Genomic DNA, 18,474 nt, shown 5'->3' with positions numbered 1-18,474 from the left:
GTTTCGCATTTCATTGTTTAAGACTTACAAAAAAATCATTATATTGTCAATATATTTAATGTATTGATATTTTTTATTATAATTACCTCTAGTAGTGATTTCAATATTTAAACTGATTTTTATATTAACATGTCTTTGTTGTTCTTTCTATGTTATTCTATTTTTTTTTTCAATCTACTATAAATAGAATTTTCTCATGTTGTTACACTAATAATAAAAGTGATATTTCAGTCTTTTATTTACAGCTCTTATCACTCAACCCATAATTAAATGAGTAATCTTCTAATAATTTGTATAAACAATACTTTTGAAATCAACAAAATGAAACATTAAATTGAATTTCATTTTTACACTGTTTGATATTAATGAAATTAAAATTTGTTAACTTTTCTGGTAAACATCTCTAAAAATTGGGAGTGAAACGTCCATACAATTGACAAAATGGGAGTGAAACGTCTAGGTGTGAACCGTCTTGGGAGTGAAACGTCTCAATAGTGAAACGTCTTGGGAGTGAAACGTCTGACATTCTATATATATAAGCTATTTTCCGACATAACAGACTATCCTTTAACAATGCAACAAACAATATGTATAAAAGAAAAAATATATAAAAGGATTAAGAAGATCAATGTACATTTATGAGTGAATCTGTAAAACAAATTAGATTTATAAGCACATATTAATATGGATAAGATAATATTAATTAATTAAAGCAATCAAACATCACAAAATATCACATCATACTAGAATTTCATTTTATGTACACTTAACCCAATAATCAGAATAAGAAAAAAAGATTTATGCATTGTTTTATGAAAATTAGCATGCATAATCACTATAATCTGACATTAACAGAAAAATTGGTATTTTTGTACTTTATATCGGGTTCTATAAAAAGGTCTTGAAGAAAAGGAGATGTTTTAGTGGGGGATACTAATCGACGGTCTCCGCAAAATCGACGGTCTTTGACGGTCTCCAAAGACCGTCGAAGACCGTCTATTGTAGGAGACCGTCGATTAGTAGGTTATCACACAAATCGACGGTCTCGCGATGAATTGATAAGAATAATTTAGAAATAATTAATAATAGGTCAATTAACATTTTTCTTACGACGATACTTTATTTAAGTCAATATTTAAGGATATTAATGGGGAAAGAAATGATTAGATAAAAAAGGGAAAAATATAAAAAATATGGGGAAATAAGATATTGTTATGCAGCAAATTAGATGAACAAATTAACAATGAAATATATTGAAATATAAAAATGTTATTGAATTTATTAATAAATATCAAGGTCTTATATTTTTATTTAGATCTATATTATTATTGTTAGTAGTAGTTAGTAGTAGTAGTAGTAGTAGTAGTATAAATATAAATTTGTGAGTTTATGCATATTTGCATATAAAATTATATTCTAAAGACCGTCGAAGACCGTCAAAATGGGGAGAGTCCGTCGATTTGTAGTTTATAGATAAAGACGGTCTCATGGTATAGTTTTATGTCTACAAAGGCCGTCGATTGTAGTGGACGGTTGATTAGCAGGTTACTATACAAATCGACGGTCTCGTGATTATACATTAATTTGATGGATATTACATAGTTATTAATTAATTTAGCCGGTCAATAAGCAAATTCTCTAAGATAATGATTTATTGATTTCAGTATTTTTTTATAATTATACGATTAAAAAATTGAATAAGATGAAACATAATTAACATGCCATTTTTTTTTTTTTTTTTTTAAGACAATGAAATATATTGGAATATAAAAATGCTATTAAATTTATTAGAAATATCAATGTCTAATATTTTTATTTATATCATAAGTAATAGTAGTAATTAGTAGCAGTAATATAATTTCGATGTTTTAGCTTAAAAAATACATACACAAATTTGTGAGTTTATGCACATTTGTATATATTCTAAAGACCGTCGAAGACCGTCAATGGTGAGAGACCGTCGATTTGTAGTTAATAGACCGTTGATTGTAGGAGACCGTCGATTAGTAGGTTACTATACGAATCGACGGTCTCGTGTTAATCTATGTTGCCAGCCAATAAGCATTTTTTCTAAGACGATAGTTTTTTTTTGTCAAACTTTTTTGATGATTTGTAAAAAAAAAAGAAAGTAAGATATTCCTAAAAAAGGGATATAATATAATTAATATGATTTTTTTTAATGAATGTCAATTAATTGATAGATCATTGTTATTTTTCCAGATTTCCCCTTTTTGTGTTTATGAGTGGTTTTTATTTGTATTTTTTTTTAATATTAACTTCATCGATAATATTATCATTTGTATAAGTAATAATAGTATAGTCAGAATAATTTAAACAGAAAAATTGTTAATGTAAGTTTGCACACAATTGTCTAAGACCGTTGAAGACCGTCAACAGGGAGAGACCGTCAATTATAGTCTACAGTAGTTTGATAAATATTGACGGTCTCGTGGAGACCGTCGATTAGTGGGTTACTACACAAATCGACGGTCTCGTGATTATACATGAATTTAATGAATATTATATAGTTATTAATTAATTTAGCCGGTCAATAAGCAAAACTTTTTTTCTCTTTTTTTTTCTTTTCATTTTTTTATTTTTTTATTTTTTTATTTATTTTTTTTTTTCTTGTTTAAGGTGTCAGATTTTATGTTACATGAACTCCCTCTGTATTATTATTATAAGTAGTAGTATAATCTCGATATTTTTAATTTAAAAATCTATAAAAATGTGTTAGTTTACGCACAATTGTATATATTCTAAAGACCCTTGAAGACCGTCAATTGAGAGAGATCGTCGATTAGTAGTATTATAAATATAGACGGTCTCGTGGTATGGTTATATCTCCAAAGACCGTTGATTGTAGGAGACCGTCGATTAGTAGGTTAATATACGAATCGACGGTCTCGTGTTATTAATCTATGTTGCCAGCCAATAAGCATTTTCTCTAAAACGATATTTTATTTGTTTCAATTTTTTTGATGATTTGTAAAAAAAAGCAAATAAAATATTCCTTTAAAAAGGATATGATATAATTAATATGATTTTTTTGATGACTGTCAATTAATTGATAGATCATTGTTATTTTTCCAGATTTCCCCTTTTTGTATTTATGAGTGGTTTTTATTTGTATTTTTAACTATTAACTTCATCGATAATATTATCATTTGTATAAGTAATAATAGCATAGTCAGAATTATTTAAACAGAAAAATTGTTAATGTAAGTTTGCACACAATTGTCTAAGACCGTCGAAGACCGTCAACAGGGAGAGACCGTCAATTATAGTCTACAGTAGTTTGATAAATATTGACGGCCTCGTGGAGACCGTCGATTAGTAGGTTACTACACAAATCGACGGTCTCGTGATTATACATGAATTTAATGGATATTATATAGTTATTAATTAATTTAGCCGGTCAATAAGCAAAACTTTTTTTCTCTCTCTTTTTTTTTCTTTTCATTTTTCTTTTTTGTTTTTTTATTTTTATTTTATTTTCTTGTTTAAGGTCTCAGATTTTATGTTACATGAACTCCCTCTATATTATTATTATAAGTAGTAGTATAATCTCGATATTTTTAATTTAAAAATCTATAAAAATGTGTTAGTTTACGCACAATTGTATATATTCTAAAGACCCTTGAAGACCGTCAATTGAGAGAGACCGTCGATTTGCAGTATTATAAATATAGACGGTCTCGTGGTATGGTTGCGTCTCCAAAGACCGTTGATTGTAGGAGACCGTCGATTAGTGGGTTAATATACGAATTGACGGTCTCGTGTTATTAATTTATGTAGCCAGCCAATAAGCATTTCCTCTAAGACGATAGTTTATTTGTGTTAATTTTTTTATGATTTGTAAAAAAAGCAAATAAGATATTCCTTTAAAATGGATATAATATAATTAATATGATTTTTTTGATGACTGTCAATTAATTGATAGATCATTGTTATTTTATTTTTTTTTTTGTATTTTTTTAATATCAACTTCATCGATACTATTTTCATTTGTATAAGTAATAGTAGTGTACTCAGAATTATTTTAACACAAACATTGTTAATTTGTAAGTTTTGCACACAATTATCTTAGACCGTCGAAGACCGTCAACATGGAGAGACCACAGTAGTTTGATAAATATTGACGGTCTCGTGTAGACCGTCGATTAGTAGGTTACTATACAAATCGACGGTCTCGTGGTTAGAATTTATGTAGCCGACAAATAAGCGTTTTCTCTAAGACGATAGTATATTTGTGTCATTTTTTATGATTTGTAAATAACTAATAAGTTTGAAAAAAGATGTTAAGGCATAATTATCGTGGCAATAAATTGTTTGAAGACTGTCACTTTGTCGGATAGATCATTGCTATTATTTTCCTTTTTTATTTTGACATCAACTTCATCGTTATTGTTATCATTATTAGCAGTAATAGAAGTATAATCTCATTTTTTAACATTTAATATTAATGCACAATTGTATATTTTCTTTATATTCTTAAGACCATAGAAGACCGTCATCATGGAGAGACCGGACCGTCGACTACAAATATTTTATTGCAATAAAACTAGCAATACAATTTTCAGTTAACAGAAGAGCACAATGCATGTATAATATACTTATGACATACCCTTGTCCCAATTAATTCTTGTGCATTTCGCGATAAAACATTTTTTTTATATTAAAAAATATATATTATAAAGTATCAAAATATTAACACCGTAAATAAAATTGCCTATACATAGTGAATTAATTTTTCCACATATAAAACAAGCAAGTCTGCTCTATATATTCTTAATAGTAAATTTAACTCATTGACTTGATTGCAGTAACAAACTTTGTACTAATGTTTTCGTTTAATAACTTTATTAAACCCTATCAACATAATTTCTTGTGTATTTGTCAAAATGTCGCTTACCGGGTTAAACAGAATAGAACAGAACATTATTTTATTTTGACTTATACCACGGATTTATATTACATGTAATATAAATCCGTGCTTGTACATAGTACATAATCACAATCATACATAGTGTGATAATACATTGATAGAAATGCATAAACAATTAAAACAATACATTACTAATTTTCAATGAATTAAAACAGACTTTAAAGACAATGTCACGTTACTTTAGTAATTATTCTAGAATGTTATATCAAATTAACAAAAATTTATATTATAGTGTTGAGGATAAACTGTTTTAAACATAATTAAATATACATGTTTACATAGCAGACATATCATCAGAAAAAATCTATACATAAACAGATGTTTTTAAGGCTTCAAAATTCAACACCTACTTGATGTCATGCGCTTACAGAAGGGGGGGGGGGGTAACCAGACCTAGTTCTGTTATTTTGACATATGACATTAAAAGAGGGAAATTGACCAACAACAAAAAGAACATTTAAAATAAACTATAGCTCAGTTTATAAGTAAATAACAGGATATTTTTCAGTGGATATATATGTTTGAAGATACCGAAAACGGTTTTAAACGTAAAAAGTTTTGTTATAGTTTAACTGATAAGAACCAATTCTGTCTTTTGAGAAGACAGATTTATTAAACATCGTTTCACACTTTAAGACAACTTCTTTTCTTTTTCAAATCAACCAAAAAATTAACAAGGTTTTATTACAGAAATTAAGGTCGTTACCCTTTATATCATTTAATGAAGTCTCCTCGCATGTACAAATATAATACACCAAAATCCATGTCCAATACAACCCAAATACAAACCACTTTATTTTAAATTGTCATAGATTACATAATATACATTTAACATGTTTCAGGCAATAACGCGTGAAAGGAATGCAACATAGATATTTAGTATGGGTAACATCTTGATCATAAATAGTCTAATTAATTATATGTATTTTTGTTTTTAGTATTTATGTATTCGAGGTGGAAAGCGGACTATATTTGAAGCATTTATTTAAAAGTGGTAAAAAATAATCGTTTAAATCAATCTGTTGGAGCGGATTGTTAATTAGTAATAATGGCATATAATCGAAAACTGTTACGAAAATTGTTGCGTAAATATGTTATAGCCATCTATTAATTACACTAATTGTCGCAATCTCTGTGGGCGGAGTATTAGTTAATTATCGAGAATTAGCCAATCAATTAGCATGTGTGCGTTACCAAATTATATTACCGTAACAATTTATTGGTCATTTGAAAGCTTTCTAGTAATATAGTAATATCTATCTATGTCTAAAGTGAAATTTCCAAATATCAGAGATACTAAAATCAATTTTGTAGCAGACAGGGAAGTGTCATTAACTAAAGCAGTGTAGAAAAATTTCCCGAAAGCGTCAGTATTTCATTGTTGGAATCAATGCATTCAGGAAAAAGTAGGCTTTTTATGTTGTAAATTTTTTATTTCTAGACAGAAGTTGACGTTTTTTTTCCATTCTAATAGATTTCTTTAATTATATTTTTGTTACCTTTCTAACTTTTCATGTGCAATTTTTTTTGAAATACATTATCTCACATTTTTTCTTTTTATAAAGTTAGGAACAGAACAGAACAGAAATTTTATTTCGTAACGTATACAATACAGTATCTTGTTACATTACATATATCAAATATTATAAATAGATAAACACATGATATAATTCAAAGATTTACAGTATATTGGAGAATGAACATATATTGCTGCGAAAAAATTGATTTTGTATTAAATAAATGTATATCAGAATAATCTCATTTTTAATATCAGAATAATCTCATTTTAATATTAAAATTACTAGCGAAATCTAAACGTTTACAATATCTATGAAAATAATAACAACATTTTAACATTACATTTATGTATAACCTAAGCTTATCAACATATCTTTTCTTTTACTATTTGCAAAATAAATAAATTTACATAAATTTAATAATATAGACTTTTCACATGACTGAAGTAATTCTATGAATTTAAACATGCTAGGTTTTTTATAATAATATCTTTTAATGAATGTAGTGCGTATTTCCTGGTACAAATTACAAACAAGTATAAAATGAAATTCGTCTTCAATATCTTGTGTATAACAAAGTTGACATATGCGCTCATGTCTTTCAAGTCTGTTTCTACCATATCTACCAGATTCTATTCTTAAATTATGCGCAGATATTCTGAGACGGGCTAATTGTTGTCTTGATTTCATACACTTAATTTTATCTAAATAGCATTCCATAGAAAAATTATCCTTGATATGTCTATACAATGTATTTAAAACGTTATTATTAACAATATCTGAAAACCATTTTTGTTTAAAAACATCAATGATTCTTTGTTTAAAAATATTAACAAATTCTTTTGGATTATAAAGTTCAGGACAATTCCACACCTCAGAAAAACCAAATTCATCTAAAATTCCTTTTACTTTATATGCCCAGTTTTTTACTCCTGTTTTACACTGATTTAATGTATTTATATACACACATTTAACAATGATATTGCTTGAATGTATCACTTTAAATTATATTTTATTATGTGAACATATCTATTAACATAAAGTGGGTATCTTCCTAGCTCACCATAAATTACTGCATTACAAGAGCTTATTTTCACACCAAGAATTAACTTGCAAAATTTCAAGTGTAATCTCTCTATATCTTTAGATTTTGTAAATCCCCAGACTGGACAAGCATAATTTATGATAGAGCCGAAAAAGCATCAAATAATTGTAAGGAAACGGAAGGGGAAATTTCATACTTGTTAATATTACATATTAAAACATTCATTGCTTTCAAAGCTTTACCTATAAGATATTGATTATGAAGTACAAAGGACCCAGTGTAATTAAATACTACACCTAAATAATTAAAATCGTCAACGAGTTCCAAAGCTTCATTATTATAAAACCAACGTTCATGAGGAAGTACTGGTCCTCTATTCCGAAAAACAACTATTTTAGTTTTGGCGGTATTTACCTCTAGGCCCCATAGATTACAGTATTCAAATAGAGAGTTTAGTCTTTGCTGTAAATCCTCTTGCGAGTTACCAATTATTACAATATCATCAGCGAATAACAATATTACTATACATATTTCAAATATATTCAATCCACAATCGACAGAGTTTTGTAAAAATAATTCTAGGTCTTCTAAAAATAGTGCAAACATGGCGGGCGAATTATTTTGGCCTTGTCGTAGCCCAACCGATAAATTGAAAAACTCTGAAAATGTATTGCAATGTTTAACACACGACTTAACAATTGAATACATTGATTTAAAAGTTCTAAGTAACTTCCCATCTAATCCCATATTAAACAATTTATACCATAATGCATTGCGGTTCACAGAGTCAAACGCCTTTTTTAAGTCGATAAAAGCACAAGGTAATTGCATTTTTTGAGTTAACATATGGTTTATTAAATTGTGTAACACGAAAATTGCATCTACTGTACTACACCCCTTTCTGAAACCAAATTGAGGGTCTGACAAAATGTTATTCTCATCACGGATTTATATTACATTGTAATATAAATCCGTGTTCTCATCAAACCATTTTTCCACTCTATTTGTCAAGATACTTATAAACAATTTCCCAAAGTTACTTAGTAATGTGATGCCACGATAATTATTAACATTAGTATGATCACCTTTTTTATGAAGAGGTATAATAAAGCCTTCAGACCATATTTCTGGAAAATAGCCCGCATCAAAAACTCTGTTAAAAAGATCAGTGATATGGCCTACTAATATATCAATAGAAAATATAAAGTATTCGTTCAATAAGTCATCACTTGGACAAGACGCTTTGTTGCGGTTTAATCGCTTCACCGCATCTCTAACTTCTTCGCAAGATATGGGTATATTGAGCTCTTCGAAAGTAGGGTTACTAATATTAGGATCAATATTATCATTAGGTTGGGCCACGAGAGAGTTCCTCCCCGTGGTGTGGCCTGGATATTACATTTCGCAAACAGTCAAATCCGTTATTTATTTTATTTACATCTAACCTTTGGCGAAATGTAATAACTGAACGCTCTCAACAAATTATATTAGATTTTCCACGGAGAAAAACAATTACATTTTTAAGTTAAAGTTTATTTTATTTTTAGAAAAAAAAATGCTTATTGGCCACATTTTACCTATTTCGCAATTTCAATTATGTAATAAATCTCGTATAATAACCTATTAATAGAGGGTTCTACTTTATCTTTACATATATTAAGTCAAAAATGTATTTATTTCATTAAGACAATTAATTGATCATTGTTGAATTACAACTGAACAAACACATCATCTAAATTCTAAAAATATTTTTATAACTTTTAAAAAATTTCTTTCTTTTTTATTATTACTGTATTTTTTTTCATCAAAAATACCCGTTAATCACTCTAATCTATTGACATTAATCACTGAAAATAAAAGTGTTATTGCCTATTGGTCATTCTGTCTAATTACGTATATAATCTGGAGACCGTCGATTTGTGTTATAACCTACTAATCGACGGTCTACTACAATTGACGGTCTTCGACGGTCTTTGGAGACCGGGGACCGTCGAAGACCGGAGACCGGAGACCGTCGATTAGTATCCCCCTGTTTTAGTCTATGCCTTTGAAATGATATCTACAATTCTATTGGATATACGTCCAGCAATGAACCAATCAAAATTTTTCTTACAGAAGGGTTTACTGAATCGAATGTCACATTTACGAAAGAGTCAGAAAACATTTACTTATATAACGATTTTATAAAGAAATACAGAGCTAAAGAGTGTTTCGAAAGCAAAGATGTTTGCAGCAAGTACTTGTCAACCTCAGGTGAGTATACTTTACTAGGTATCCTTTTGTATAGTGGTACATTATATTCGTGTAACTTATGTCACATGTGTCTAGTAAAAAATCTGAGAAATTACGTCAATGACTGTGTGATTAGTTTCATCAGCTACAGTTTGCGTAGCCAATCTGGATACAAACCATCTGAATCTTATATAAGTTTCTTTAGAATTCCACGTAAAAATCTTAAAGATATATTCCTATTCCTCACATTATAGAAGAATCAAATAATTATTAATGAATTTGGACTTGTAGATTTACATGAATGATGAAACTGAAAGGAAGTTATTATCCTGTGATTGGTTGGGTTTTGAGCAATATCAAATCTGTCTGTACATGTATGTAGAAGGACCACTTCTGGAATGATTCTACAGGGAAGGGGCTCAGAAGTGACTTTTTAAAGCCGGTAGACAGACGTTTCACTATTGAGACGGTTCACACCAAGACGTTTCACTCCCAAATGGGAGTGAAACGTCTTGAAGACATTTCACTCCCATTTTATACCAAAATTATTTTGATACTTGTGATATACTACAATAGACCTTAATTTTACTAAAAAATGAAAGTTTGTATGTCATTATTGTTAAAGTTTTTTTTTTTCTTATTTTTTACTGGATTAGACTTAGAGAGATCTTTGAGCTGATATCTTTTCAGATATTTGCTCTTATTTAGGGAAAGATATTATGACCGGATATAATTAATTGTATGAAAGTTGCAGTTCTCTAAAGATGTTAATGATGATAATTTATAAGTGATTTTCTTTGCATTAAGTATATTTTTATATCAATAAGTAAAACAAATCTGTACATAATCTTACATAATATTTTCATATGATTATCTGATTAAATATTATTTTATTTTTGTTATAATTTATAACCAAAACTTATGGAGGAGTTTCTGTTTCCATGACTTTGGTTTTAATTGGCTGAACATTGTCTAAAAATATTTCAATGGTCCAATAAACAACTAATTAATAATTGTTGATGCTAAAGTGCAATGTTTATACAACTAATATAATAGTGATGTCAAACTGTTGTTTGATCAATGGTCTCAGTGTTTATACAACTAATTAGGTGATGAGATTACTGTTAACACCACAATTACCTAAGTTTGTTTAATGGCTACTGTCCAATAAATTGATATTACGAATACGAATTTTATTAAGCATAAAACAAAATACATTGCTTATAGCCAATTAACAATGATACACATGTACAGTGAGAAAAATAGCAGTTAACAATTATACACAAGTTTTCTGAAGAATACAAGCTAATATAGGAACAAATAAGACTTGTACTTATCAACAATATAGTTTTTCAGAAAAAAATATCAGATCAAGATATACGTTTCTGATTTGCCCAATACAAAAATTTAGCTAAGGCACATATAGATTTCTTTGAGTCTGACGACAAGATACTATCTAATTTATTCATAGAAGGCCAATGGCAGTAGTATTTTTTAAAATATTTTGTTCGAAGATCTCGGTAGTTGGGACACACCAGGAGAAAGTGGTATTCACTCTCTATTTGCTTCATATTGCATGATTTACATAATCGCTGTTCTCTAGGAATGTTTTCGTATCTACCAGTTTCTATAAATAAATTATGGGAAGAAGTTCGAAATCTAGTTAAAGCAGTTCTGTATTTACTTTCTTGGACATAATCTAAATACTTTTCCATTTCAAAAGAATGCTTAAATATACAATATGTTTGTAATCTTGGTGAATTATTGATAGACGCATACCAACTTTGTAGAAAGGTGTCAATTAATCTTTGTTTAATAGTATTATATGGTATATCTATATCAAACTGATTGTCCCAAATATATGAAAAGCCAAGACTTGACAAGGTGTCTTTGATAAAAGAAGCCCAATTTTTTCCGTTGTAATTTCGACCGACATCTGTGTCTGACTTAAGAAGTAAATACGCTTGCTTAACAAGTGATACATCATTAAGTTTAAGTATTTTTGACCAATATCTTATCATGTTAAGTTTTCTAGTAATATGTAACGGGTAACGACCAAGCTCACCATAAAGTGCTGACAAGTTAGTAGATTTTTTAACCCCTAAGACTCTCCGCAAAAATTTAGTATGAATAACTTCTATATCTTTAGCATCGTGCATTCCCCATATCTCCGAATTATAATTCAAAATGGAACCGACTAGAGAATCAAACAATTTACATTTCTGATAGGTTGGCAGTTCTATATTTTTAAATACTTTAAACAGGTTATGTAAAGCAAATGAGGCATGTTGAGCTATTCTGTTTTGAGTTCTAAACCAATTGCCATTTTTAAAGAGGGTAATTCCAAGGTATTTAAATGATTCTACAGGTTCGATTGGTGTGTTGTAAATATAAAAAATATGCTGTGTATGCCTGCCTTTTTCAAAAATCATTGCTTTTGTTTTAGACGTATTTATTTTCAAACCCCATGTATTACAATAAGTTTCAATATCTGTTGGCATTGCCTGTAGAGATTCAGGGGATTTAGCAAAAAGTACTTGGTCGTCTGCAAATAAAATGAGAAAAAGCTTAAGTTCGTTAATTGTAAAAATACCTTCTAAATCAGTGTTAATATTGTCTATAAGGTCATTTACGAAGAACATGAAGATCAGAGGTGAGCTCGGATCTCCTTGTTTCAAGCCTATATGAGAATTGAAAAAATCTGAATATGTAGAATTATACCTTACACATGATTTTACAGTAGTGTACATTGATTTTATTGCTTTAACAAATCGCGTGCTGATATTTTCTGCAATAAGCTTTTGCCACAAAAACGATCTATCTATTTTGTCAAAACACTTTTCGTAATCAATAAAAATACAATATAATTTATTACCCGAATTTAGAACATTTGATATAACTGCATGAAAAATAAAAATACAATCAGACACTGATTTTCCTTTTTGGAAACCAAATTGTTCACTACAAATTTTATCATGTTTTATTGACCACTTACTAAGTCTATTTAACAATATTTGGGAATAAATTTTCGCAAGAATATTAATAAGTGTAATCCCTCTGTAATTTTTAGCATCATTAACATCTCCTTTTTTGAAAACAGGCGTTATGATACCCTCACCCCAAACTTTAGGATATTCACTATTAATAAACAATCTATTGTAGAGTTTAAGCAACAATGGAGACATGATATCGTAGGCTGCTTTAAAAATTTCACATATTAATTTATCATAGCCTGGTGATTTATTATTATTTTGAGAAAATATAGCTTCCCGTAACTCGCACTCATTAATTTCTGAATCTAAATCTTCATCAATTAAGTTATCATTAAATAAAAAGTTTTGATTTTCATTTTGGCTTTCCTCGCCGAATAGTGCCTTAAAATGGTCATAAAGTTGTTCAACATTTAATGTATCGGTCTTTTCTTTATCATCTTTATAAGTATTTTTTATGTTTTGCCAAAATTTCCGGGGTTGAGATTTAGCTAAGTTATTTATTCTTAAACCTTCTTTTATTTTGAACTTATGTCTTGCAGATCGTTTAATTTTATTATAACGCGTTCGCGTATGTATAAAATGGAGGCGATTATCAACTGTATTGTGCCTATTAAAAACATTACGTGCTTTCTTAAATTCCTTTTTTGCCTCAAAGCAATCCTTATCAAACCATTTTTTGCTTAATTTTCCATGTTTATGATTTAAAATTCGCTTTGTTCCGAACACATCGAATGCATTGTCAGATATGAATTGTGAAATATTTTGTACCACGTGGTCTATTGGTTGATCTATGACCTCTTGAGTAAGTTTTAAAATATCGTCATTTCTATCTAAAAGTTGTGATCTAAACAGGGGTATTTTTTCTTCGTCCCACGAAATCTTATCCTCGCTGGGATGAATACCCGATTCTGCTATTCGAGATGTACATTCTTTCTTTTTTACAAAAGTAAATGTGAGAGGAGAATGGTCAGAGAATTCGTTAAAATCTTCAATTTTAAAATGTTGTAATAATTGAAAATCAGTAAAATTCAATAGCAAATAATCAACGGTACTTAATCCTCTACCTGAACAAAATGTAAAGTTACCCCTGTTACTGTCGCTTAGCAGACGGCCGTTTGCTATTAATAGACCAGTTGTTTGACAGGTATCGAGTAAACGCCTACCATAACTATCAATCACGTGATCTTTAAAGAAATAATTTAAAAGAATAATTAATTTTATGCACATTTTCTGCATTTCATTGATAAATATATTTACAAAAAAAACTAATAAATATATTTTATATATTGATATTATTTAATGACTGTACTGGTAGTGGTTTCAATATTCAAATTGGTACTTACAATGTGTCTTTGTTGTTCATGAACATTTTCATTTTGTTATTCTATTATCTTTCTTGATTTATTATAAATAGAATTTTCTCATGTTGTTACTCTTATAATAAAAACGATATTTCAGACATTTGTCTTTCATTTATACCTCTTATCATTCAACCCATATTTAAATGAGTATAATGATAATGTTCTAATAATTCATCATAATTATGTCCTCATTGAAACCTACATTTTTACTCCTACTAATTAACAGGAATCCTTCAAAACACTGTTTAAACGGAACAAAATTCACTTTTCTGAGCTGATACTATACTGTACTGTATAGATCATAATTATTTACACATTCTGTTATATTTCAGAAACTTATACTTTTATAATCATTCTTCAAATTCATAAATTCTTCTTAACAATACTCTCAAACTCAACAAAATGAATCATTAAATTGAATTTCCCCTTCATAATGAAAATAAATTTTCTTAATAAAAACATCTAAAAAATAGGAGTGAAACGTCCATACAATTGACAAAATGGGAGTGAAATGTCTAGGTGTGAACCGTCTTGGGAGTGAAACGTCTCAATAGTGAAATGTCTTGGGAGTGAAACGTCTGACATTCTTTAAAGCCCTATATTGTGTACAACACTTTCTTGCTAATGGTTCTAACACACTGCCGGCACCCTACCACCTGCTATCTGGTAGATTATCACCAACCGGTTGTACACACAGCGGTCTTGAAGAGAGTTAAGTTTCAATGTAGTAAGCATATGAGTGACGCTTCCTTCTCCTTTGGATGTGTACGAATGCCGAGGCTATAAGAATGCTTCGTCGTATCATATTAGTTCATATTTCTGACATGTTACTTTAATCCTTTGTTGCCTATCGATAAAGAAACATTGTTACACAGATAAACTGACAAATTTATTTCAATCAATTAGCGACAACAATAATCTGCTCTTGATGTGATAAAATCATGGTTCATTAATTACAACAGAACTCCTTACGGCAGTTGATAGTTAATGTTGACACACATGATTTCACAACTATTCAGATATATGTGCGAATAACGGGGTAGAAATACATGCAAAATTGTTAATTGGTCAAGAGAAAGTTGTGGTAGTATGAAAAAGTGGGGTGTTCTCAATTTTGGATAGAAATATCATTGAAATAAGTACATTCTTACACAAGGCTGGGCTCTACTGTATATGCAACAAATTTGGCATATTCAGTCAGGTTCTTTCCTTAAAATACTGATTAATGCCACCTAATATTAATTGATGTGTACACAAAGCTAAATTAAAATATTTCTGTAATTTATTTCAAGAAAAGATGCATTTACCTGGTAAAAATCCAACATCAATATGTAATGCAAAATATTTGAATAAAATTATCAAACTGCCAAGTGATATACCATATCAATTGTAAGATGATCACCTGTTATTATAATTTATATGTTCTTATTTAGCTATTATGCATTAGCTGAAAATACAATGTTAAGACTTTTGGTCAATAGTAAGAATATACCATAAAACTCACCCATCATGAAAAGTTAAATCTCTCATAACACAAAACCAAACAAAACCAAAAAAAAAGTTAAACAATTTTTCTCATTAAAAATGGCATAATGAAAGAAATTCTTACAGAAAAATCCTGGCCAGAATAATCCCTTTGTGTGCTAGGAAAGTCTGTTTTATAAGAATTAATAAAAAATAGCCAATGGAATGGGAAAGTCAGATACAAAACGGTTAACCCATTGGTTAAATTAATCTACAGTCTCATACAAATCATAATTATACTTACTTGTTAACGAACTTAACAATTTCCTGTAAGTATGGTAAAACTAAATATTATCACATGTTAACAATCTTCCTCGCATTTGCATGCACTGTTTTCCAAATTCTGATTATGCAGTACGTTTAAATGCTAAAAAAGAAGAAAAAGTTATTTGAACTTTTTATCTTTTAAAGATACACAGTCATGTTACCTAAAGCTAGGCAAAATATGCCCTGAAGGCATGGTCACTGACTTCATATGAAAGCAGGCAATGGAACTATGAAGTCAACAACAAAAAATTTATATCATGGGCTAAACAAACTGATCTAGGCTAAGAGCCATGTACAACAAATTTGGGATTAACAAGACCTGTGATATTGGAATAATTTTTTTAACTTTTAATCTTCGATATTATTTAGTTTTTTCCTTCTTTGTTTTTGGTACTGTAAACGAACACTTCCAATGGGAAATAACAGTTTTTCCCAGATCCCTCTCTTGAAATATTTAAATTTTGGAAATGTAAGCTTGAGATAACTTTTTTTCTAAGTAATAAATAGTTAAAATGTATTTTAAAATCAAACAAAAACTCAGATATAGATTTCTTAATTACAACTGAAATAATTATAAACACTAGATAAAGCAACAAATATGATGTATATATAATTTTTTTTTTAGTCACAATTTTGGAATCACATTATATTTTTTTCCAAATATTAAACACCAGACCAGATGTTTAAACAAGATTGAAGCAAATCACACTGAAACAACTTTTGACGCTTACATACATATTGTAAATTTTTAGTTGTTTTATGAATAATCCTCTTTTCTTATAAAGATGTGTAAATTCTCCCCTATTTACACATTTTAGGTTGCTGTGGCTGTCAATCATTTATCAACTATTGTTCAGTCAATAAGGAATGGAAGTTATAGTGTTGTTATACCTAGAGGGAGGAGGAGTCAGAGAGCAGTGTCAAGGCAACCAAGGTCAGAAGTCACTGAAGGGTCGCACAATGAGGTTAAGTCAAAAGAAGTTGACTCAGAAGTGAGTATTTACAACACTGTTCCACGGAACTGACATAAGGTTCAGTCACATCTTTATTGACATAGTTAATTAAAACTATGCATCAGCAATTTTACTTCCTATTTGCAGTATAGCATCATTGCTTTTGAAAAATTGGAAAACCTTTAACCCATTACCTCATATACACTTGAAACAACACACTGTCTACCCCCCCCCCCCCCCCCCCCCCCTACCCTCTCTTTAAGGCCTCAAATAGTGAAAATTGTTCTGTTTGGGCCCCAAACACATGTTTCCGTTTGAGAAATGTTGTTAAAAAAAGTGACCACTTTTTCAGTGCAGCCCCCCAGCCAAAAGATACATCAGGGGGTTGCCATAAGGGGATGTGCCCCCTTCTGTTTGCGGGGTTTGAAGGGGGGCAGTAGTTCCCCTCATCGCCAGTACAATTTTGGACTTGTGAGAGGCTAAAAATGACCCCAGAACGATCATAAGGTAATGTGTAACCAACGCTGAAAAGCATTTGACTCTATCTCAATCAATTGAGAAGTTGCAGCACTTTGAAATCAATTTTGATGGAAAAAATCAATGCAAAATAGTGATTTTTGGCAATTTTGAGATGTCCCCTTGTTGCCATTGTAACAGGAAATTTAAGTCTGAGCATGTTGTTACAAAGGCAATGGTCCACTCCAGTCAACATTTGTGCCAAGTTTGATTAGCATTGAAGCAGTTTTTATACTTTTATAGCAATCTGACCTTGTAACTGGAGACTTTTCATTGAAAACAGCCATTTTTCACAAAATGCTCATGAAGTAATGGGCTAATTAACCTGTGGTTGGTCTGTAGAACTTTGTTCAGCCCTTACCATGCTATATTATATATGTCAATATTATATATATGTATACATCTTAAATGGACTTGTCTGTTCTTCAATCTGCACAAAACCATTTATGATTGTTAAGGAAATTTTCAAATAAGGCACTGACTCAATAGCAAACAGTGCAGAGATGCCACCATTACCATGATTTGACAGTATGGCTGTTCTTGGTCTGGACTGGTGGTTAAGGTTGATTCTGTTGTATACTTAGGAAGTAAGCAAAGTGTAGAAAAACCTTTGAACAGTTTTGGTTTAATTTATGGATTTTCAAAGACAAACATGTTATATTATACAATAATTATTATTGCAATTTGCATTGTTACTTCTTGTATATATATATATTATATATGTATATCACAAAAGGATTTTCCAGTTTTCAGAGAAGAGAAATAAAACCGGTTTCCGTCTGGAATAGGGTGTTATCTCCCACTTAAAATAAAATTGTAATGTTTTGAGAAATTTAAACCTTTATTGTGACAAATTTGTGGTGTATCAAAAATGAAGGTAATGTTTATTCTTTATTCTAGGTTAAAGAACTTGACATGGAATCATGCTGGGATATCCTCATGAAAGAAGACAGTTTAAAAAAATTGTCTGTTTATTTTGGTGTTCCAGAAGAAAACCATTGGAAGTCAAATTATGTATCAGCTTCAACATTTTTTGAAAACAAAAACGGTAAGATAATGATTCTATACAATGTTCAAATTTACAAGTTAAGAAATGAAGTGATTTAATTTAGACTAAT

The 18,474-nt window shown here is 29.6% G+C and overlaps 1 protein-coding gene across 1 annotated transcript in view; it reads left to right on the top strand.

Annotated features, from left to right (window-relative positions):
* Nucleotides 1-9,604: 9,604 nt before the first annotated feature.
* The window catches only part of LOC132741729 (ATP-dependent zinc metalloprotease YME1 homolog), a 28,554-nt gene continuing 19,684 nt past the window's right edge, over nt 9,605-18,474 (top strand). The window contains exons 1-3 of the mRNA XM_060729984.1: nt 9,605-9,763; nt 16,706-16,879; nt 18,257-18,404. Coding sequence (XP_060585967.1) covers nt 9,734-9,763; nt 16,706-16,879; nt 18,257-18,404 — 352 coding nt within the window. The 5' untranslated portion in view covers nt 9,605-9,733. The remainder of the gene's footprint in view (nt 9,764-16,705; nt 16,880-18,256; nt 18,405-18,474) is intronic.

This window comes from Ruditapes philippinarum, unplaced genomic scaffold (genome assembly GCF_026571515.1).
Source record: "Ruditapes philippinarum isolate M1 unplaced genomic scaffold, ASM2657151v2 ctg4330_1_1_1_1, whole genome shotgun sequence".
Taxonomy (NCBI): Eukaryota; Metazoa; Mollusca; class Bivalvia; order Venerida; family Veneridae; genus Ruditapes; species Ruditapes philippinarum.
This window is presented reverse-complemented; position numbering and strand designations above follow the sequence as displayed.